This window comes from Myxocyprinus asiaticus, chromosome 5 (genome assembly GCF_019703515.2).
Source record: "Myxocyprinus asiaticus isolate MX2 ecotype Aquarium Trade chromosome 5, UBuf_Myxa_2, whole genome shotgun sequence".
NCBI lineage: Eukaryota > Metazoa > Chordata > Actinopteri > Cypriniformes > Catostomidae > Myxocyprinus > Myxocyprinus asiaticus.
The window spans coordinates 39,771,808-39,796,411 of record NC_059348.1 but is presented as its reverse complement, the minus strand read 5'-3'; the positions used below and the strand labels follow the sequence as shown (position 1 = coordinate 39,796,411).

The window sequence follows — 24,604 nt, the reverse complement described above, 5'->3', positions numbered from 1 at the left end:
TTTGCTACAGGCTCAAGAATGTCAGTCCAGGCTGTATAACAGGAGCTCGGCTACGGGAGTTTGCACAGGGAGATAAAGTACTTGTATTACTACCCACATCAAGCTCTAAATTACTCGCAAAGTGGCAAGAGCCCTTTGAGGTCACATGGTGAGTTGAGGAAGTCGACTATGAGGTAGTGCGTACAGATAGGGGTGGGGCTCGTCAAATTTACCACCACAACCTACTAAAACCATGGAGAGAGGCCTTAGCTTGGTGATGGTAGTTCCGGAGAGGGAGGAGCTCAGTCCGGAGGTGAGTCTAAAAGCAATCAGTTCACTCCGGTCCCGTGTGGAGACCACCTCTCGCCGTCACAACGTACAGAATTTGCCATATTGCAAAAAAGTTTCTCTGACGTGTTCGCCTCTCCCCGGCCGCACTAACCTCATAGAACACCACATCGAGACAACCTCCGTGGTAGTGGTATGTAGTCAGCCCTACTGCTTACCTGAACACAAGAAATAGGTAGTACGGGAAGAACTAAAGGCCATGCTCGATATGGGATTAATAGAAGAATCCCACAGTGATTGGGCCAGCCCGGTGGTTCTGGTGCCTAAGAGCGATGGTTCGGTCCGATTCTGTGTGGATCATAGAAAAGTCAACGCGGTGTCGGAATTTGATGCGTATCCAATGCCTCGTATTGACGAACTGCTTGATCGGTTGGGCACAGCTTGCTTTTACTCGACACTGGACTTAACAAAGGGTTATTGGCAGCAGTAGCAGTTCTAGCTTGTATGGCGCCCTGGGAGAAACCTGCTTCAACACGCCCCCAAAGTTGTTGACCGAGGGGATGGGGTGGGGGGAGGTTGGGGTCTGTGTGGGTGCCTCGTGCCACCCCCCTGCAAGATGCCGCCCTGCCCATGGCGCCCATGCCTAAATCCGCCACTGATTGGCAGATCCCCTTAACGCGGATGTCCCGTGAGAAAACAGCCTTCTCCACACTGTTTGGATTACACCAATTTGTGACCCTTCCATTCGGTTTGTTTGGGGCCCTGACTCCGTTTCAGCATCTGATTGACAAGAGTTCTCAGGCCGCATGCTGCGTATTGCGCTGCTTATTTGGATGATATCGTTATTTACAGTAATGATTGGCAGCGGCACATGCAGCATCTGGGGGCTGTTCTGAGGTCATTGCGAGGAGCGGGGCTCACAGCAAACCCAAAGAAGTGCGCAATTTGACGGTTGGAGGTACGGTATCTGGGGAGGTACGGACAAATTGGAGGTACGGTATCTGGGGTTCCACTTGGGGCATGGGCAGGTGTGACCCCAAATTCATAAAACTGCAACGACTGCGACGTGCCCGAGACCTAAGACCAAAAAGGAGGTGAGACAGTTCTTGGGGCTGGCTGGCTTTTATCGAAGATTTGTGCCTAATTATTTGGACCTCACTAGCCCGCTGACTGATCTCACTAAAAAGGGAGCTCTAGACCCGGTCCAGTGGACAGAGCCATGCCAACAGGCTTTCACACAGGTAAGAGCTGCACTTTGTGGTGGGCTACTTCTGCATTCCCCTGATTTCTCTCTCCCTTTTGTTTTGCAGACGGACACATCAGACAGGGGGCTGGGTGCTATACTGTCCCAAGTGGTGGAGGGGGAGGAGTGCCCGGTGCTGTACATTAGTCAAAAGCTATCTGTGAGAGAGACTAAGTACAGCATCATAGTGAAGGAATGTTTGACCATCAAGTGCACGGTCCTCACTCTCCGCTACTATTTGTTGGGATGAGCATTCACCCTCTGTCCGGACCATGCCCCGCTCCAATAGCTCCACCGTATGAAGGATGCCAATGCCCGGATCACCAGTTGATATCTGGCACTCCAGCCATTTAAGTTTGAGGAGGTCCACAGACCGGGGGCACAGATGGCTGTCATGGACTTCCTCTCCAGAAAAAGGGGGGGGGGGGGGAAGTGGGCAGTCTGGACAGTTCCCCCAGCCTGAGTCAGGCAGTTGGGGTATGTGCATGTGAGGGCATGGTCGAGTGCCTGTCTGGGGAGAGAGAAAGCGGTAAGGACATCCACCTGAGATGAATTGTGACTAATTACCGTTTCTATGTTCACAGTGAAAGTTGGGGAAGATAAAAGACGGCCCAGTCCACAGAAAGAGGAGAGAAACCCACGAGAGACTGTGTGTTCTAATGAGTGTTTTGTTTGAATGCTTAAAAGCCAATACTGATGTGTATATGCTGAAAAGCCCCTCTGTTTGTTCTAAGGTGAAAAGTGATTGCTACTTAGCAAGAATTAAATGTTGACTCATGTGGACTGTGAAAACCGGCTCCCGCTTCCTCCTCAACCGTCATACAACAAACTTTGTTACAGTCTTCTATAAATATTTGTGTTCAGCAGAAGATCAAAAGTTATACACACCTGGGATGGCATGAGGGTGAGTAAATGATGAGAGAATTTTTATTTTTGGGTGAACTATTCCTTTAAACAGGTAGGGTCACTGGCCCAGGAAAGGGATAAGCTGAAAAATAACAGAGGACATTGTCCAGATCTGTGCCTCATACTTTGGGACATCAACATGTTCTGGGACAGGGCATATTTCCTAATGTCATGGCCTGAAGCCTTGCATAAGTGCACTGTACAGGCAGCTGTGTGTATGGTTTATAAATCAATAACTTTCATCCAACTCTGTATGCTTGTGGTGTTATGTAAATGTTAAATAAAACAATTCATTTTTATGAAGGATAATGTTTACCTCTTGTTGTCTGTTCGAATTCAGTTCTTGTATTACTGACTCTTACAGGCAGAGGGAGACAAACAGAACTTGAGCTGATTTACTATGGTGATCAGTCAAAACATAAGTAATTAATCAGGATCTTTAGTTGTTTTATCAGATTGTACTTTTTGTAAGAGTAACAAACAAAACAGTCTTTGTACAGTAATACAGCAGCAAGAAAAAATAAGCGATCCCTTTGGATTTACCTGGATTTCTGTTTAAATTAGTCATTAAATTTGACCCAATCTTCAGCTAAGTCACAACAATAGACAAACACAGTCTTCTTAAAGGGATAGTTCACCCAAAATTGACAATTGTCTCATAATTTACTTTTATTTGTAAATTTGCATTCTTTGTGCATATCGCCACCTACTGGTCGGGGCTGGTCACTGATGGAGATTTATAGTAAAAAAGGGCTTAAATATTGATCTGTTTCTCACCCACACCTATCATTTTTCTTCTGAAGACATGGATTAAAACACTGGAGTTGTATGAAATACTTTATGTTGCCTTTACGTGCATTTTGGAGCCTCTAAATGTTGGTCACCATTCACTTGAATTGTGAGGACCTGCAGAGCTGAAATATTCTTACTCTTTGTTTGTGTTCTGTAGAAGAAAGACAGTCATACACATCTGGGATTCCAACAAGACAGAAAAGCTGTCTTGTGGTGGAAAGATTTTATCAAAAATAATATTGTCCTGTGGGAAAAACTTAGAGTAAGATGGACAACCATTCCAAGACAGCTGAAGAGAGATAAGAAGAGATTTACTTTAAACTAAGAAACCAGAGTTACCCCAAGGATCTGCATCATTACTAAGACACGACAAAACGATTCAGACATTGTAACAGGGACTACCTGTATATGCCTTGTTAGCCACAGCCAAAGCAGACACAACAGGTTCGCCTGGTTCTCATGGAGTAAACCTACCATGAAGAATGAGTCAAAATCACACTTAAATTTTTTTTTTATTAAAATCTGGATTTTTTTCTTTATTTTTTTTATCATGAATATTTTTAATATTAAACAATGTCACATTAAAATATTTTGAGTTTTAGTGTCTCAGTATGAACATTTTTTTCTTTTTTATTTTGTCCACCCACTGTAGGCAAATCTTGAAGCAAGTGGAGAAGAGGAGGAGGTGTGTGTGTCGGGGTGCGTGTGTATGAGAGAGAGAGAGAGAGCTGCTGTTGAGACTGGACTCTATCACGTCTTCATTATTAGTCTAAAATGCTTTAGTGCCTTATTAGCGCACACTGTCATTCATTTGTGCCGTTAGCCAAAGATCAGTCACACAGGATCCGTTAAGTTCAGGTAGGTGAGTCGAATCGCACGCCTACGTATGAAATCATTTCATTCATTAAGCGCCTTTTGTTTATTGTTTTTTTTTTTTTTTTTTTTTTTTTTTTTTGTTGGTGAGTGCACAGCATCACCCGTCCGGACAACCGTTAAACAAATTTCAGTTAGTCTTTGACTGCCGAATACATATGTATGGACATAATGTGTTAATTGCGCTTGCCATCTGTCACGATGACATTCGCTTAAAAAATATTATTAAAAAAAAAAAAAATGTAGAGAAGGAAACATATTTCTGCCTCAAGCGGTGATTTAAACGTGGTTTTCGACTTCACAGAGCCGCCAGAGAAAGACGCGTGAAGGCGCGCGAGTCTTCGCTTCTTTATGAATGAAACGCGCTGCGTATGATATCATGATGCTGAACTCATAGTTGACTCCTGTGTCCAGCATCACAACCGGCACCGTGATCCTTTAAAATCTATAGGATACATACGTGGAAACAGTCTGCAGTCTTGAGACCGTGGATATGACCATCACACGCAACGCGCGAGACTGTATCGTGTTTGTACAGATGTAGCCTATACATTTTCAGTTCAGTATTTGACAAATGTACGCGTGTGTGACAAACAGCAAAGCAGTACTGGCAGAGGGTTGGTCATCCGTTTAATAGCACATGTATGTGCATTTATGTCACGAAACTATCATGTGCTGTTTTAAAATGCCTCCTTATGTAATGAAATGGGGATTTTGTATGACCAAAAGGCTGAACATATAGTCATAGTGGACTAAAAAGCTATTGTCTGATTGGTTGTGAAAGAAGGTCCGCGCTCTGCTGACGTAGTCCTGGGTGCAATAGTATAATAATATATAATCATACAGGGCCAATGTATGACGCTTATGTGTAGTCTTGTTGCGGAAGATGATGCGTGCTGCGCGCATAATGGAATCTAATGCAGCAGTTATAAAGAGAATAATTCGCAGGCGTGCATCAGTTATAATATTGCGCCAGAGGCAATAACAGGATATTGGGACGTGCTGAATGGAGATTGTTCATGCAAAACTTAGTTTTGTTTTTATTAGTAACAGAAGTGGTAGTTTCAATACAGTATAGCACAGTAAAGCCTTTTGCATGAGACCCCCCAGCCCCTGGTTTAGACTGCTGTACTGAGGACGTCAGAAGTTATCCTGATGGGTTTACTTTAGATCAGGCAAGTTCTTCTCTCACAGAAATCTATAGTGACAGATTGGTCTCTCTGTGGTTTCTTGGGCTCAGGCAGGCAGACATACAGGAGCTTACATTGAGCCGGGCACTTAAGAGCACAGGCTGGCCAGGATTGCATTAAGAGAAGATGTTTTTTTCCTTTTGGTCCTGTAGCAAGAGGCTTTGCTTCTGCTTTGGGGCCTGTGTCCACTCTGTGTCAGATGCAGAATGTAAAACCATTAACAAAGCTATTGTAACTTTGTCTCTGCTACCTCCCATTTGATTTTAAGCAAGGATGGCCCACTTATTTGCAGAGCAAAATATGATATAGAAAAATGTTATGTTTTTTATTTTTATTTTTTAAAAGGATATTCCGGGTTCAATACAAGTTAAGCTCAGTCAACAGCATTTGTGGCATAATGTTGATAATGCCAAAAATGAAACTCGAATCATCTCTTTTTGAAAAATAAAAGGAAAAAATCAATGTTACAATGAGGCACTTACAATGGAAGTAAATATGGCCAATTTTAGGAGGGTTGAAAGGCAAAAATTTGAAGCTTATAATTTTATAAAAGCACTTCCATTAATTCTTCTTTTAAAATGTGTGTATTATTTGAGCTGTAAAGGTGTTTAAATCATCGTTTTTGTGGGATTACATGGTTAACGGTGTTATGCCGTCATGGCAACAAAGTTGTAAAATTGGTTATAACTACACAGAAAAGTTTACTAAGCCATTTTATCACACTAAAAAATCATGTATACACGCATACTGTTTACGTCTTGTGGCTATACTTTTGAAACAATATGTAGCGTATTTTAACTTTAACGGATTGGCCCCTTTCGCTTCCATTGTAAGTGCCTCACTGTAACCCAGATTTTGAATAAAATTTTATGGTAATCAACATAATGCCATTTGCTGAGGATTGAGCTTAGCTTGAATTGAACCTGGAAATTTCCTTTAAGGTATTTATTTATCTGGAAAACAGATGTGGCTCAAAGATCTTGGAGATCAAGACATGATACATTTAATTAGCATGCTCATTTGAGATTAACCGTTTATGTAAGTAAACTCATTGATTTTATTGATCATTGATTCCCTATAACTCCTGGTATTAAGATGCGTTTTTGGTGGTCTGATCACATGTCATCAGCGCTAAATACAGATCTAAACGGGATCTAAAACGTTTTGTGATTAGATCACAAAAACCACATTCATTTACATCCCACTGAACACCACCAGTTATGCTGAGCAAATTCCTACCTAAAGATTTGCAATGCAATTTACAATTAATTACAAGTATAGCAGCTGATGAAGAGAAGGTATTAAGCACCCGGACAAGTAAAAGACAAATGGATCTGCATGTTTATTGTGAATGTTCTCGGGCAGCAAATCCCTAGACATTTGCAAACAATAACAATTGATTAGCAATTATTTTTTTCTTTTATTTGTTTGTGGAGGCCATGGAATTGATTTTGATTTAAAGCCTTATTTGTAATGTCTGGACCTTTGTTTGGCAAACTTTTAGGAAGTCTAAGATATACTGTAATTCAGTGTTACATTTTAAGGTACATGTTTTCTGCCAGTTTGTAGGCCAGTATCTGGGATGAAACACAAAGCCTCTCAAATGAAATGGAAAACACAGGTTAATCCATGGTAAAACTTCAGTATTCAATGGTCTGTATTCATATTTCAAAGATCGCACATGATACTGAATATATTAGACTATATCAGACCCTCATGCACTCTATCCCTTTGCTACGGCCTCATATCACAGGAGCTTTGCTTTGGGCGTGGATACATGCTGTAGAGTATTAAGTCCTTTGAATTGGGTCAGTGCAAGCATTTCCAGCAGAACAGACGAGGTAAAGCGCACTGATTAGCCACTAAGCCCAGCCCACAGAGGAGCAATCTTTTGTGATGGACTGATCGACAAGAGGCAAAGAAATATTTCTTGCAGTGCTGGCAGGGAAAAGTAAAACTGCAGAACTAACTCATGGTAAGGTAAAATGCAACAGAGTGATTAGCCAGTCATCTGAAGCAGACATGTTTAGTAATTTGTTTTGTTGAGTCATGTGGTTGGAGTGACACATTATGGTGTCAGATATCTCATTAGCATGCATTTGAATTAATTTATTTGTAGTTGCTGTTTGTTACTTTTAAATGCATTGAATTGATCGTTCTCTTACTGTCTAGAGCAGCGCTGAATTCAAAATATATTAAATAAATCCTGGGAATGTAGTAAGGTTAGTTAGATGTTGGAATCAAAAATGGTGATTTTGTTGTTGTTATTGTTGTTGTTAACAAATGCTCATGACTTGAAATGACATGAGCTGTCACAGTATTCATAAACTGCTTTTTAAAGACAAAGAGTTAAAGTACATCCTCATATTGTTGATGGATTAATGGAATCTGACTAGACACCCAATTAATTGAGTGTTAAACAGTCTGGCCAGTATTAGTTTACAACACTTTTTTAGATCACAAGAGAGTTTTCTCGTTTCCTTGCACAGCTGAATGAGTGAGTTTGGGCTAATCCAGGCAACATTTGGTGCAGAGAGATGGCAGATGGATGTAGGGTATTTTTAGGCCCTGTAGCCCTGCCCTCACTGGGAGTCAGAATTTTAGCTTCAGTATGTAAGCACTGTAATATACAGGCACATATATGCACACAAACACAGCAGTGGCATAGGGACACACCAAATATCAGACCGCTTTCAGACGTTTTACTTGTTTTCCCTAGAATTATTTTTGCAATGTGGTCTAACAGGTCGCATTACTATACCTTGATTTTTGCAAAATTATTTTTGTGGCTCATTGTACGTAAAATGACAATTATCTTATGGAATGAACACTAGAGGTGCTACAACAACACATACTTTTATTCCCTCAGCACAAATCACGAGAAAAATGTCAGATTACGAGTTTATGAACACTTACTTTTTGCCCTGTTCCTCAAACAATGCTATTGTATGGCATCTAAACAAGTTTACTATTGTGCATGACTTGTAAGGTGATGCACTTTAACGTTTGCATTTCATAACCAACTACATTGACAAGCTTGTTTTGGCGCAATCAAATTGCACAGTAACTCAATTGATAGAGCATTGCACTTGCGATGCAAAGGACCGCAGAGTTTGCGAGTCGATACTTGACCAAAAGTGTCACTGAAGCACCACAAAATGTTGTGATTGCTTCAGCTTTTGTCTTTAAATATCATATTTGCTTTTTATGCCACTATAGGTTAGGTTTAGGTTTAAAGTTTAGGGTAGAAAGTAGGCTGTGATGATGTAGAACACGACAGAACATTAACTTCTTTGAACGATGATCAATAGATAATGACAATCCAGAACAAAAATGCATTCACTGGCACCTAGGCTATTTTCCATATCCATTCCCCTCCCTCTTCTTCTCCCACTTTCTCTCTCAGTCTAAGCATGCAGTACCCAACATTTTCATCCAAGTTTGATTTTCTAAAGCACTGACAGACAAATTGGTCCAGAAAGGCTCAGACACATGTGTGCACAGCCCGAGTGCTCATTTCGGCACACTGCATATGTGAACATTAACATACACATGCAGATGCCTCTCCATCTCCTGTCAACATCTTTAGTATTCAGTAGAGCAAGAAATATCTGATTCCCACAGAACAAGAGTCAATTTTAGACAGAAAATTCTTTATTCTACAATAGAATATTGGTATCCATGGGGATATGACAAAGGAACCACCATTTATGGTAGAGTGAAAGTCTGGTTTGACTGATAAAGAGAAATGCAGCTCTTTAGACAGTATATTATGCTACAAAGCTTCTCACTCAGATTAGCAGACTCAGGCTAATGGACTCAGCATGATGGGCATCCTGTAGAATGCAATGCAGTGATTCACTCTAAGCATCCTGTGCCAACACATCTATTGCTGTTTGTGAATAAGAGAAGCACAAGCTACTTTAAGCTCATGTACATAATGTTTTCCTATGCATGCTCACATCTGTCTGTATATAATTTTCTTTTGTTGTCATATCTCTAGGTTGCCATATCTATCAATGGACCCTTGTCATACTTCGGGATTTGGAACACAGTGGTAAAGTATTGCAGAGTAAATGGCACCATTGGTGTAGAGAGGTGAATGGGAGACCCTAGGAAATTCTGCAGTCTCCCACTCACCTCTCTTCACCAATGGTGGCTTTTACCTTGCTATTTTACCTCTGCATATCAAAGCCCGAAATATGACAAGCATCCACACAACATGGGGCTCTATATCAAAAGCACTATGTGTCATACGCGCAAAGTCAGTAGACATGGCCGTTAAGTTTTGATATTTTCGTGCAAGCATGCACTAAGTCTAAGCGCACATGGGTTTGATGAAATTGCGTGTAAAGCGCTAATGGGCTGGGTCAAGTGTAATTTCATTCTACGGTTCTTCTCTGATTATTGCACTGTCAGGGTCCTATTATATAGTCCATTCCTTGTTAAGCACCAGCAATATAAACAAAGACAGCACATTCATAAGAGGTTGGTAGTGTAAATGGGCTGTATGCAATGAATTAGAAGAATAGAAATATGGACTTACGTTCTTTTGTGCATTAACTCCGTCCTTATTTGCATAGATTTGCACTACCCATGTGTATGTGTGAATGTATGTATGTATGTGTGTGTCTGTACGTATGTGTATAATTAGTTATATTTTTTATTTTTTATTATTATCTATGTCTTGCTGCTGTTTTTGTATTGTTTTTGTATTGTTGTACACTGGAAGCTCCTGTCACCAAGACAAATTCCTTGTATGTGTAAGCATACTTGGCAATAAAGCTGATTCTGATTCTGACTGAATGTCTGGCATATTTCTAGTGACATGCTCCTTTTATGTTGTTCTCGTCAGGACTTGAATGTAAGCTCCGTTGAATTATAGAAAATGTAAGTATTATTAATCAAACTGATCTGCTGAAACACAAATCATGGCTAGTATTAACAGTGATTGTATCAGCCTTCCAGGTAAAACATTTTTTCGAGGGATTTTTATTTATTTATTTATTTTTTTTACCAGTTGATTTTGCTAAAATGGATAAATTTGTATCCATTTATTGAAACACGAAAAACTTAAACAAAAAATATTTCAACATTTAAATGACATTTTAAACTAAATGGAAATAGATTTAAAATAACAAAGTGGTAAAAAAAAGTTTTATATAACCTCCTCTCCAAATCCAAACATTTTACCCTCTCCAACTTCTTGCAGTGACTTAAAAATCACCCTGTGACTACAGGTAGAAAAATACCAATACAAATTAGATAATAAAAACAATTGTAAATATAAACACAATAATAATAATAATAACAATTGAAAAATAAACTATACTCTCTAGAAAGTTTAACACAAATCACATACATTTTTGTTTAATAAAACAGCTACAACAGTGATAGTCAGAGACATCATTTGATGTTCGACTATATTTTCAGAGTTTGGACATAATATTTTTTTACCACCGGCTGGTGGAATCTTCAAACTGCAAATGCAGGAACTGAAATTAGACTTTGAACTGAGAGTAGAGGTGCTTTAAAAACGTCATAGCACAATGACCTATTTTTCAGGAAAATATCAAATTGTGCTTTGAACAACTTCATTCACATACAATACAGCGACAGTTTGCACACATACACCCACAGATAGCACACACACTCCCACCCACACCCACTTGTTCTTTGCGCTGGCACGAAAATTGCCTTTAGTATAAGCGCTCTCTCGAATATTAGACAAGCTGTTGCACACGGCCTTTGCACATTGAGCTTCGCCAAGCGCGGTCATGAAAATAGAGCCCATAGTCTCAGAACAACTTGTACAAATTTGTTTGAGATAATGAAATTTTAAGATATCGTACAACTTGGCTTGTACGAAAGGGTACGACTTTTTGACCAAACAATCAACAAATCGATACAACACAGACATTTCATTTTTAGCTAGCCTCATATCTAACACATTATTAAAGGAAATGTCTGTTAACAAATTTGGTTACTCATTCCATGTTTATACTGTTTGTGCAATACAAATTACTCATGTATATCAATAACCTGTAATAGGCTTCCCTTGTCTTGTTCCAAACCCCAATGTTTTCTTTCTTCTGTGGTACACAAAGTTATTTTCCTATTAAAATCATAGTAAGGTTTGGGTAAGGGGTTTGACTTCATGGTTAGGTTTAGACTGGGGTTAGGAGTTAAACAAAAATAAATAAATCGTAATAACATTGTTCACTGGTTCGTTTATTTTTCTTTATGAGAGTATAAAGAGTATGCTTTTGTACAAGCCAACTCGTATGATTTCTTACAGTTTTTTCATAACTTTCCAAAAGAGGACTTTCCGAAAGATGGATTATGACAGTCAGAAGAGAGGAAAGTGCCAAATTTGCTGTCACTTTCTAAGCTGTTTTATTATTATTATTATTATTAATGCCAGGGTAATACAAGACACTGTGATAAAAATGTACATTAAATAATGTGCTGAATTAATGTGCCAAATCTGCTTGATTAAAGCGGAAATACATAATCAAACTCATGTGAAAATGCATGGTCCACATGCACTTTACTGGAGTATGTGGTTTGCAAACAGTTACTCCAGTGTACCGAATCCACACTTCCATTTACTGCGATTGTTTAAGAGTCAGTGGCAAAGTGCCTATGTTCTATTCAGCAAACATTATGTTTCGAATCCTAATGTCTGAGTGATGTATTCCACAATCACTTTACTAAAAAGCAATGTCATTCCCAAATCCAGCAGCATCAGCACATTGCTGTGTGAGTGCCTTGGAGAACCTTGAATGAGGGACATGCATTACAATTTCCACTCGTGCCAAAATTAATCTGTAATAGAGTTTGGCTGGAATAGCGAGACGCTGTAGCAGCATTAATAAGCTCAGCAGCTCTCCAGCTCTTCTACAAGGGACTAAAATAGAAAAGACGGCATTCTGAGTGTGACTGACATCAGTCACAGCACAGAAGCACGTGTGAAACCTTAAGAGGGGCGAAAAAGGTGTACCAGCCTGTCAGAGGCCTGAAATCCGCAGACACTAGCATTAATCAAAGGGTCGGTGTCATTCTGCTCATTGATTTGACAGCATACCGGGTGTGTTACAGGGGGAGAGATACCAGGGCTTCTCTCATATGAGAGGTTGACTGCTGTCGGGATTGCTGCACCCTGCCAAGCATGTCACTGTACTTTAAGCCCAGAGTGCAAGTACCATGGTGTCAGGCGGGCTGGATGCAGCGGTTCTGTCTGAGCATGGATGTGAAAATAGGAACTCTTTTTTTTTTTCCAGAAAAGTAAAAACAACAAAAAATATCTCATTAATATATCATTTGTTTCTACTTGACAGCAATTACATTAAATTGAGTGGCTTTTTGAATTAAGACTTTTGCTTGTGTCTTGTGCAAGACATTTCTTTCTCCTGAGAAATACACCTTAAGGGAATAGTTCACCAAAAAATTAAAATTCTCTCATAATTTACTCACCCTCATGCCATCCCAGGTGTGTATTGCTGTCTTTCTTCAGCAGAACAAAAATGAAAGATTTTTAGAAGAATATTTTAGCTCTGTAGGTCCGTAAAATGCAAGTGAATGGGTGCCAACTTTTTGAAGCTCCAAAAAGAACATATAGCCATCATAAAAATAATCCATACGATTCCAGAGGTATAATTAATGTCTTCTGAAGTGAAATACTAGGTGTGTGTAAGAAATAGATCAATATTTAAAACCTATTTTACAAAAAATGTTCACTTCCAGCCAGGCTGAGATTTGTACGTTGACGAGGGTGGAGTTCATACTGCCTCTCGTGTGACGTAAGCGTGTAAGCCTCCTCTGCATAGAGTTTCATACTATTCATAAGTAGATACCTTATTAGCTGCTGTTTCTATGGACCGCAATACTGTTTCGACACAAAAGCAGTTTATGCAGCGGTCTGAGAAGGAGCTCGGTCTGAGGTATCTCCTCCACTCACTTGCATTTAAACCGATTCAAACAGCTTTCCTTGTTCACCATTCCAAGATGGCAGCGCAGCTGACGTATCCAAACCAGCCGAATGAGGCATCTATGTACAATCCCAATTCCGAAAAGGTTGTGACAGTATGAAAAATGCTAATATAAACAAAAATGAGTGATTTGTAAATTATATTCACCCTTTGCTATACTGAAAGCACTACAACTAAACATTATATTATGTTTTACCTTGTGAATTTCATTGTTGTTTTGAAAATGTACAATAATTTCAAATCAGATGATTGCAACACACTCCAAAAAAGTTGGGATTGTCGATTGTTTACCACTGTGAAACATCACCATTTCTTCTAATAACACGTATTAAGCATTTAGGCACTGAAGACACAAGTATGTTAAGTTTAAAAAGTGGAATTTCCCCCATTCATCCATTATGCATGTCTTGAACTGCACAATTGTACGGGGTTTTTGTATTGTGCGTTTCATAATGCACTACACATTCTCAGTTGGAGATGGTCAGGACTGCAGGCAGGCCAATCTAGCACCCGCACTTTCTGCTTATATGGTCAGTATGTGGTTTGAAGTTGTCCTGCTGAAAATTCCGGGATGTCCCTGGAAAAGACGGTGCTGAATGGCAATATATGCTGCTCCAAAATTTTGACATATCTGTCTGCATTAATGGTGCCCTCACAGATGTGTGAGTTACCCATGCCATGGGCACGGACACACCCCTGGCACATACAGACACTGGAATTTGGACCTTACACTGAGAACAGCTTGGATGGTCCTTTTCTTCTTTGGCCCAGAGAACACGACGGCTGTGTTTTTCAAAAACTATTTGAAATGTGGTCTCATCAGACCAAAAAAACATGGTTCCACTGTTCTACTTTACATTTAAGATGAGACCGAGACCAGAGAAGTCAGCAGCGCTTCTGGACAGTGTTGATGTTGGGCTTCTGCTTTGCATAGCAAAGTCTTAACTTGCATCTGTGGATGCAGCGGTGAATGTTGTTGACTAACAAAGGTTTACTAAAGTAATCCCAAGCCCATGTTCATGATATCCATTAGAGATCAATGATGTTTTTTAAGACAGTGATGTCTGAGGGATCAGAGATCATGCGCATTCAGAAGTGGTTTTCTTCTTGCCCCTGTTATGCACCGACAATGGGATTGGGGTTGTATGATTATCTATGCTCCTCTGTTTTAAACAACACTGTGCTTCTATTTTGTCGTATTTCACACGTCAGTTCTCGCATGAACGTGCCAACACGCTTGACCATGACCCTCGTGAATTTTCAGTAAAACAAGTTTTAAATATTAATCTATTTCTTACACACACCTAGCGTTTCACTTCAGAAGACATTCATTAATCCACTGGAGTCGTATAGATTAATTTTTTGATGTCTTTGTGTGCTTTTTGGAGCTTTAAAAAGTTGGCACCCATTCACTTGCATTTTATGGATCTACAGAGCTGAAATATTCTTTTAAAAGTTTTCATTTGTGTTCTCAAGAAGAAAGAAAGTCATACACATCTGGAATGTCATGAGGGTGAGTACATTATGATAATCATTTCTGGGTGGGGCTATGGAAGTGATAAGGTAAAGTAGGCTTTGATGTGTTGTTGTGAAGGTGGTCAGATGCAAATGTCTACCACAGTGTGACATCACAATGTGGAGGAAGTAGAGAACAAGTTGTTTTGGCAGCTTGGTTTCAACAAATGCTCTTTTCACAGTCAGGAGGAAGTTTTATGTTCTAAAACTTACAGTATGTTTTTAAAGCACAATGACCTCTATTATGTCAAAAGATGAAGGAAAATTGTATTCCTCATGTCATGATCCATTTAATAATCTCACATGCATCTTCTCTGGAGTCTTAGAAGAGATTTCAACATCGTCATACAGTGTGCTAAGATTTACCAACATTTGCAATTAAAAGTCAAAGATTTCCTTATGAACTCGAAATTTCTTATCAAAGTCTTCCAAAACCAAATTATCTGAGCTATGAAATCCACTTTAGTTTTATGGCTCTATACTCTTACTGTATGTCAGCAATTGACTTGTTTGTGACTATTGTGCATTTTCCCTTAGGGATTTTTGGAGAAAAATCTAAATTAATGCCTAAACTTAAAAATAACTGAGAACTCCATTAAGGATTAAAGAACCACCTCTGAGCAATTACATTTTCCTCTGGGATCTCTGAGGAAGATCATTATGAAATACGTGCAACACACTCTCACAGCGAAATCGTCAGGATTTGTACGACTTTTCTAAATTTGTCTAATTCGTATGATATCGTGCGACTGCACTCATTTGAATTCCTACAACTTTCACTACAGCCAATGACATTGCTTGACATTGTTTCCATCTAATATGCGACAATTACTTGCTTCTGTCACACACAACAGCTTTCTATCATGTTTACACACCCTACTGATCGATTGGGTTTAGATAAGGTGTTTGGGTAAGGGCATAATATTAATAAGTATGTCCTTAATGCCTCGTGCGCAGAGCTCACAGTTACTTCAGCATTAGACATCTTGAATGAAGTTGTACGAGTTTATGCTAACAACATCATGCGACATCACACGAATAGCCAACTCGTAAAATATGTACGACTTTTCATGAGATCGGGTTGAATACGCACCATCTTAATTGGACAAGAATCCCTGCACAGGTGTTATGTAATCAGCTCAAGATTGCTGACCTATATAATGAGTACAATGTAAGTCACATACCATTACAGTTTCAAACAAATAGAATATTTGATGCACATTCCAGATTAATCTGTATTTTTGATGAAGATTCTGCAGAAATCTTAAAACACACAGTATTGATTATTCAGAAGTTGTAGATTCATCGGAAGTGTCTCTAAGTCCTCTCTTTCTCTCTCTAGCTGTCTGCAAAGTGGTATTGATTTCTGAGCTTGAAATTGGGGTAAAGGCTGGAAATTGTGTCCTTGCTTGTTTCTGCATAATCTATACATAATTCAATGTGTGTTCTAAGTTTGTGGTTCTCTGACACTGATGGAAATGTCCTGTGTCTTTGGAAAATGAATGAATTGTTGGGTTGTGGTTGGGGGTCAGTTTGAAATCAAGAAAAGATACAGCGAATGTGATCTCTGAACCTTGGACTCCTCTTTTATAAGTTTTATAAAATTTATACAATTTATAAAATATAAAATTGTCAACAAATCACAAACATCAGTGTGCGCTGAAGTAAAAGTTTTGGTCGCAGTGATAAAGCATTACCTTTCTAAACCCATGCATTTTCCCTCCACTTGTTTGCAATACTCAATCAATTAATTTGCAGTGTTCTTTGATACAGTGTAAACTTTTAGACTGATCTAACTGTGAATTCAGTAACAGTACGTCGAAAGTTCTTCAGCTGAAATCAGTCTGCTCCCAGTTGCCGAAGCTGGAAGTGTTGTTGAATTAATGGACATGTGTGCACTCCATTTACGTGGTGCCAAAAGCGAGTTGTAAAGTGAGTTGTTTGTAGTTGTAAATGATGTAACAGAGTAACACAGATATGCATATTTTATTAACCATATGCCCTAACCCAAACCCCAACCCTAAACCTAACCATCAGTAGAGTAAAAATTTGATCTCAGAGGGAAAATACCACATCCGAATCACACTGATCATTGATTATGTAAACACATCTGCTTACTGGTTTTCATGAGACAAGAACCTGTGTTTCTCAAGCAGTCAAGCCACAGGAAAAGGTAAACAGGCTCGAATAGACATAGATAAAGTTGTGCTCAAAAGTTTGCATAACCTGGCAGAAATTGTGAAATTTTGGCAATGATTTTGAAAATATGACTGATCATGCAAAAAACCTGTCTTTTATTTAAGGATAGTGATCATATGAAGCCATTTATTATCACATAGTTGTTTGGCTTCTTTTTAAATCATAATGATAACAGAAATCACCCAAATGGCCCTGATCAAAAGTTTACATATCCTTGAATGTTTGGCATTGTTACAGACACACAAGGTGACATACACAGGTTTAAATGGCAATTAAAGTTAATTACCCACACCTGTGGCTTTTTAAATTGCAATTAGTGTCTGTGTATAAATAGTCAATGAGTTTGTTAGCTCTCACGTGGATGCACTGAGCAGGCTAGATACTGAGCCATGGGGAGCAGAAAAGAACTGTCAAAAGACCTGCGTAACAAGGTAATGGAACTTTAGAAAGATGGAAAAGGATATAAAAAGATATCCAAAGCCTTGAAAATGCCAGTCAGTACTGTTCAGTCACATCAAGATGAATGGGCAGCTATACCACCTGCAAGAATTTGTGGCCTTATAGAAAAATATTACTAAAGACTGCACGCTGTCATTGATGCTAAAGGGGGCAATACATGGTATTAAGAACTAAGGGTATGCAGACTTTTGAACAGGGGTCATTTCATTTTTTTCTTTGTTGCCATGTTTTGTTTTATGATTGTGCCATTCTGTTATAACTCACAGTTGAATATGAATCCCATAAGAAATAAAATAAATGTGTTTTGCCTGCTTACTCATGCTTTCTTTAAAAATGGTACATATATTACCAATTCTCCAAGTGTATGCAAACTTTTGAGCACAACTGTATATCTGATGGGAGATGATGCTTGTCAGTAACTCGGCAAAATGCAGTCGATGTCAGGGTTGCAGTACATGTCGAGTGTAATCATGTGGAAACCTTAGTACCTAATGTGGGCACCCTTAACTGTACATACCATTCACCTGAAGTATAATCCTCTAAATGTTTGTTTCTTTTTTCTCTATTAGATCTAGAAAGTGAGCAGCTTAACTGAAGGCCCAAGATGCCAGAGCAGAGCAACGACTACCGTGTGGTGGTGTTCGGAGCTGGAGGTGTGGGGAAAAGTTCGCTGGTGCTTCGTTTTGTGAAAGGCACTTTCCGGGACACCTACATCCCGACGGTGGAGGACACCTACCGGCAAGTGATTAGCTGTGACAAGAGCGTCTGCACTCTGCAGATCACAGACACAACCGGTAGCCACCAGTTTCCCGCCATGCAGCGTTTGTCTATCTCCAAGGGCCACGCCTTCATCCTGGTCTATTCCATCACTAGTAAGCAGTCCCTGGAAGAATTAAAACCCATATACCAGCAGATCCTCTCTATCAAGGGAAACGTGGAGAACATCCCCATTATGCTGGTGGGGAACAAGAGCGATGAGACTCAACGGGAAGTGAAGACCGATGACGGAGAAGCCCAAGCCAAAAACTGGAAATGTGCTTTCATGGAGACCTCGGCTAAGACTAACCACAACGTCACTGAGCTCTTCCAGGAGCTTCTCAATCTGGAGAAGAAGAGAAACATGAGCTTGAACATCGATGGCAAGCGTTCTGGAAAACAAAGTAGGGCTGATAAGCTAAAGGGTAAATGCAGTGTCATGTAGACTGCTTTCTAGAGGGAAAACGGGAACATGGTGAGATAAAGTGGAGATGAAGTGATAGAATGATAAAGGAACTGATAGAAGAATGGAGAGCAAATTAATGGAGATAGTTTTGTTTGAAGTTTCATGCATATTCCAGGAACAAGCATTTCTCTAACACTTCAGATTTCATCCTTTACCATCCATCATGGCCTTAACAAGCACTGGCCCATTCATATTGCCTTGTCTGTTTCTATTACAATGCATCGCTGCCAGCTCTCGCACTGTTTATATTCTTCATCAGGAGAATGCTGAGAAACGTCACATTTCAGACAGTAATCAGTTGCTCAGTGCAACAGCCTTTTTGAAAGCCCTTTTGAGTTCATAATGCTAACATTTTGCATTATTTTTCTTTTAAGAAATGGTTACAGTGCCATTATAAAAGAAGTTAGGGTTAATATTGGCAATGTGCAGGCCAACACTGAATCTCCATGCACAAAACTCCATAGAAAGTTCTGCAAAGTTCTTGCATGATTATTAATGAAATATTTTGTAGAATTTGATTATGCTTACAGCTACCAACAAGAGTATAGTACTCTCAGATCCATTTAACACATTTTTACAATGTTTAAAACCATTCTACATTACACATATTCTGCAAAAATCAGCACAGAAAATGTGAAAAAAGTAAAGGTCCCGATGAGGTCCCAAACATAGGACTCAGACATGATTTTGCAGATGTAGCAACCAAAAAGAGCCTTTATCTGTGAATGAAAGGCATTTGAATACACATTTATTTGTTATGCATAACTTTTTTTTGTTTATTTTTGGACATTTGTTAAGAAAAGGCATTTGTGTGAGCTGAACCACCATTTTTGTACCCATGGCACATTTGCTAATAAACACCAGATTGTCAGTCAGGTTGAGAAAATAGAATCAATATGATATTTTATAACAATATGGTCAAGTTATAAAGATAGACAAATCACCCTTTAATAATAATTTGTTTCAGGTTTTGTATAAACCAACTTTAATAGTTACCTTGATGATTACTTTTGCATGTCATCTTTACTATTATCTTAAATAATGTCAGACAATATTTAAGACAATCATTTGTTACACATAAACAAATTGCTTGAGAATTTGGTTACTTTATGATGCTTTACAAAATGATTACCTTAGAGATTAACCTGATTTACTGTACAGACATCAAGGCAGTCTTTAAATCTGAAAGACTATAGACACTTCATATTCCATGCATGCATGGCTCTGTGAACTAACAAACACTCAGTCGTCATCATCCTTATCTCTGGCATTCAGCCCCTTGACACTTATGGCCTCCTTTATACCATAATTTGGAGTGGACCTGATTCTCTGTCTTCATTTTCTCATATTTCTCATGATGAACTGCTCATTTTTTAAATATGATTGAGACATCAGCAAATGTGTCTCTCACAAAGTCAAACAGGAAATTAATGTAAATGCATTTTAAATGAATGCATTTGCAAGAGTTGTCTTTTGGCAGAGTAAAACTAAATTGAGAGAAATGTGGCTTTCCACAAGCAACACAAGCAAGTCTTCTCACACTGTTTATTGAAGAATATTGTATACATAGAAGGGTTGAGATAGTATGGAAACCAGAAGACAGACATTTTATATTCAAACATATGAAAGAATTAGCCATTTTTAGCCAAATAACCAATACCTAGAATTAGCCATTTTCATATATATCTCAAAGAATCAGACTTATCAGGAACTGGAGACATTTCAATTTTGGCCTGAAGAATTCAGTTTAAACTACCCAAATGTCACAAAACCTGAAAAAAGATTGAGTGTATTGCATTCTTTCTTTTTTTTTTTTTTTAACTAGCCAAATCCCTTGAGCAAATTATGTGAGTATGTTCTCCAAAAGAGCACCTTTAATACACTGCGTTATCCATTCTTTTGTAAGTTGCTGTGGATAAAATGTAAATGTCAAATATAAATGTTGGGCTGGTTTCCTTATACATATATAAACAAAGTTAATAAAAAAAATAAAAAAATAAAAAATGCGAAATAGGGCGTTCAAGTGACAACTCATTTTGTTTCTTTAAAAACAGGTCCACCACAGCGATATTAACAACAGAACACAACACTGCTGCACACAAACCAGAGAACAGAACTTACTAAACATGTCTAATGAGTTTATATTTGTAAAACAGATGCATTTCTATGCCCAGCCTTATTTATTTAAAATGAGTTCTCAATCAATTTGAGAGAGAAGGCAGCTAGAGTCACACCGTGTCCTTATCTGAAGGCAAACAACACATGATAAAAGGTATATTTTCTATATTAATCCGAGTTATTGCCTTAATGAGCAGTGACGAGCGATGGGACATTCTGTCGATTACTTGGTTTACCCCATGTAACCCTGCCTGCTATGAAATGGCACCGGTCCAAAAGGTTTCTCATAACAGTATATTGAAGCCAGCATCTCAATAGCCTGTTAAAACTACTTGATTTTTGGCCGCAAATGTTACACCTACCGAATGTTTTCACTGAGGTATTGCTCTCTTCGGTCAGTCTGTCACAAATGCTCACCGGTTCAGAATGGAGAAAAGACATTTCCGCCTCCTCTATCTCTCTGTTTGATTGAGTACTCTGTTTCAAACAAATGAGGCTGGGCATAGAAATGCATTTGTTCTACAACTATAAACTCATCAGACATGTTAAGTAAGTCTGTTCTCTGGTTTGTGTGCAGCTGTGTCGTGTTCTGTTGTTAACATCGCTATGGCGGACCTATTTTTAGACAAACAAAATGGGTTGTCGCTTGAACACATTATTTCGTGAGCAGGGGCTGCTTGTAATTGCTCTCGTGCCACCTCATGAACGTGCAGAGGTGAGCAATGTCGGTCAACAGTTTTACTAAATAATACATTAGATTTTGTTTTGTTTCTCACCAAACCTCATTGTATGCTTTTTTTTTTAAACAATCATTAGTCTCATGGAATAATTTATTAGACATCTGAATTATACTTTTGCATTCTTTTGAAGCTTGAAGATTTAGTCACCATAAACTGCCATTGTATGTCACCACTGAGCACAAAACTTTCTCACAATTTCTCCCTTTGTGTTGAAAAAAAAAAAAAAAAAAAAAAAAAACAGTCATATGGGGTTATAACAACACAGGGGTGAGTAAACAAACACTGAATTTTATTTTTTGGGCGAACTAACCCTTTAAGAATTTTGGGAGATATTATAGCAACACTCCTTTCATGAAATAGTAACCTCTTCTTTCAGCCATTTCTTTTGAAAATGACAACAAAGTAATAGTAAACATTAACCAATATGCACCTGTCTAATTGAAATATTTAAATAGGTAGGGTTATAATTACTGTATGTGTGTAGAATGTACTGTATGTAGAAATGTATTATACATGTCCCCGTGTGTACAGTTAAAAAAAAAAAAAAACTCACATATGCACCAATGATATACTGTGACATGCATTACAATAGAACAAAATATTACAACTAAGGCCATTGCATTGATTGATGTATATGATGCGATTCATATTTTGATATTAGTTCCCTGAATACTCAATCAACACATTCATCCCCTAAAAATGGTGCTATAATTCACTACTTCCCTACTGGTGATAGGAATTCTGCTCTGCACAGTTTATGCCATCATATCATGACAAAAACACTTCCCTCTTATTTTACTCTGCAGAGTTTTGCTGAGAGAGAGAAATGAGTATTTACAGACTTGTAATAGCAATGTCCCCTCCACCTATCCTTATAAAGTTACAGTAGGCTTGAGTACTTTAGAGAGTATTTTCATCCATTACACCTGAATCCAATCTCTATAAAGCCCACTCAGCTGCTGTATGAGTCACACTGCTGATACCATCACAGCCTCCGCAAGCTGCATGAAAGAAAAAAAACTGCAGCACATCTTGCATTTTAAATGCATGTTAAGTTTACACTCTCTAAAGAGTGTCAACTACCTGTGGTACTTGTGGTTGGCTTGACAACATGGACTGCAATGCAATGCCCTTGCTCACCAATGCCAAACAGTTCTTTCTAAAAAGCATTTTGTGAACCCACATGTATTTTATCATGCTTATAAAAGTAATTGTTGTAAATACTTGTACATTTTATGTAAAGAATATGTAGAGAAATTACATATGACTCTCACCTGGGTAATATGGGAAACCAAGAGATCATCCGAACAGACCTAGACAAAATACTTTTTAAACCTCTTCAATCCCAGGGGACTGTATCAATCAGAAGTCTGTTCTTGGATTATCTTCATGCATTTTGCAGTTGGTATCCTAAATCTGGTTTACACAGTGAGCACTTTAAATACCCAAGGGTAATGGAATGTACTGTGAAGCATATTGTCAAAGTTAATGGACTTGTATGTAAAGGATGACCTCCATTTCATAACTCAGACTGCGCATGGTCCTAATTGCTCTTAGCCAGCATGAGGCAAGGAACAAAACTGTGAAGAGACTTTTCAATCTAAATCCTTTGCTTTATTTATTTTTGGTTCTTTTTGTGTACAATATTTTACAAAAGTGTGTTTTTTTAAATAGTTATTAGCTCTACTATGTACAATATGTCATTTAGCAATAGTCTTCCTAAGACATGGTATGCTGTTCATGCATCCAAAATGAAGGAAAATACTACATAAATATACTAATATATATAAAAATATAGATATATACCTGCAAATATTCTCTATAATAAATCTACAAATGATTTTCCTAATAAAACAAACAAAAACAAATACTGAATGTAAGCAATCTGTTTTTGTTGTTGTTGTTTTAACCAAACACCTCAATGTAGCCCCATGTGCCAAACTTGGTTTCTATGGCAACATTGTGATATATCACACTTTCAGCTGACCCAGGTGTGGATACTTAAATACGCAAATGATGGAATTCACAGAGCAGTATTGGGTAAATGCACTTTCAGTTGAGCTTTAACTATGTTGCTGCATGTATTTTCAGTGCCAAGCATTTTATAGGACAATATGGACAGAATATTCAAAATAAAATTATCTACAAGTCAAGAGCCCTACATATTCAGTAAGTGCTGCAGAAGAGCTTGAAAGACATGTCTGATAATTTCCTAAGGCAAAAGCAAATTAAGTCAAATGGTGGCAAATTTAAGGAATCTAAAATTCTAATCTAAAAAAATTCTATAGAATGTAAATTCTCATTTTTGCTTGACCAAATCTACTTAATTTTCAATATGGGCACCAATAGACCTTCACAGTAGCGCCAACTTTGATCTTTTTATGGGAATGACAACAAGTAAGTAATGGTCCCTTTTTGGATCCTAGATCACATCAGATTTTCCACAACTCATGTTGTCTGGACTTTTTTGTCTACTGAGTGTTCTTGAAAATTTTTTTTATATGTTTTGTCTGCAGAACGATCCAAAAACTATTTAAACTGCAGTTAAGCCCATTGAAGAGACTGCAAGTCTATCCTTCACAGCCTCGTTGTCATTCCCGTCAAAAATCAAAGATGGTGCTGCTGTGAACAAGGTCTATAATCCTATGAATATGGAGGACTAAAAATGTACAATTACATATAGAATAGAAAACTATATTCCCAAAGTAGTCTACTTATTTGTTGTGTATCATGCTTCTTAAATGAATATTCTGGGTTCAATACAAGTTAAGCTCACTGAACAGCATTTGCGGCATACTGCTGATTTCCACAAAAAGTAATTCTGACTCATCCCTCCTTTATTACTTGTGTTTGCTTTTATTACTATGTGAATATGTTGGGTTTTACTCTGTGGGTTTTTGATTTTATGTTTTATGAAGCACTTTGTGCTTAATCGCTAAAAGGTGCTATATAAACATTATTATCATCATCATTATTATTATTATTATTATTATTATTATTTTAAAACAGAAAAAAAATGTGGTTCCAATAAGACACTTACAATGGAATTCCATGAATGTTTAAATACACACTCTTTCAAACGTATAGCC

The 24,604-nt window shown here is 38.3% G+C and overlaps 1 protein-coding gene across 2 annotated transcripts; it reads left to right on the top strand.

The window, feature by feature from the left end:
* Positions 1-3,948: 3,948 nt before the first annotated feature.
* Positions 3,949-20,723, top strand: LOC127441570 (GTP-binding protein Di-Ras1). 2 transcript variants are annotated; one of them, XM_051699149.1, is made up of 2 exons: positions 3,949-4,066; positions 18,005-20,723. In XM_051699149.1, exon 2 carries the CDS (start codon positions 18,040-18,042, stop codon positions 18,634-18,636), a length of 597 nt encoding a protein of 198 aa, XP_051555109.1. In that variant the 5' UTR covers positions 3,949-4,066; positions 18,005-18,039; the 3' UTR covers positions 18,637-20,723. The 2 variants fall into 2 exon arrangements, with proteins under 2 accessions (XP_051555109.1, XP_051555108.1); XM_051699148.1 differs by lacking the exon at positions 3,949-4,066 and adding an exon at positions 6,868-7,246.
* Positions 20,724-24,604: the final 3,881 nt, after the last annotated feature.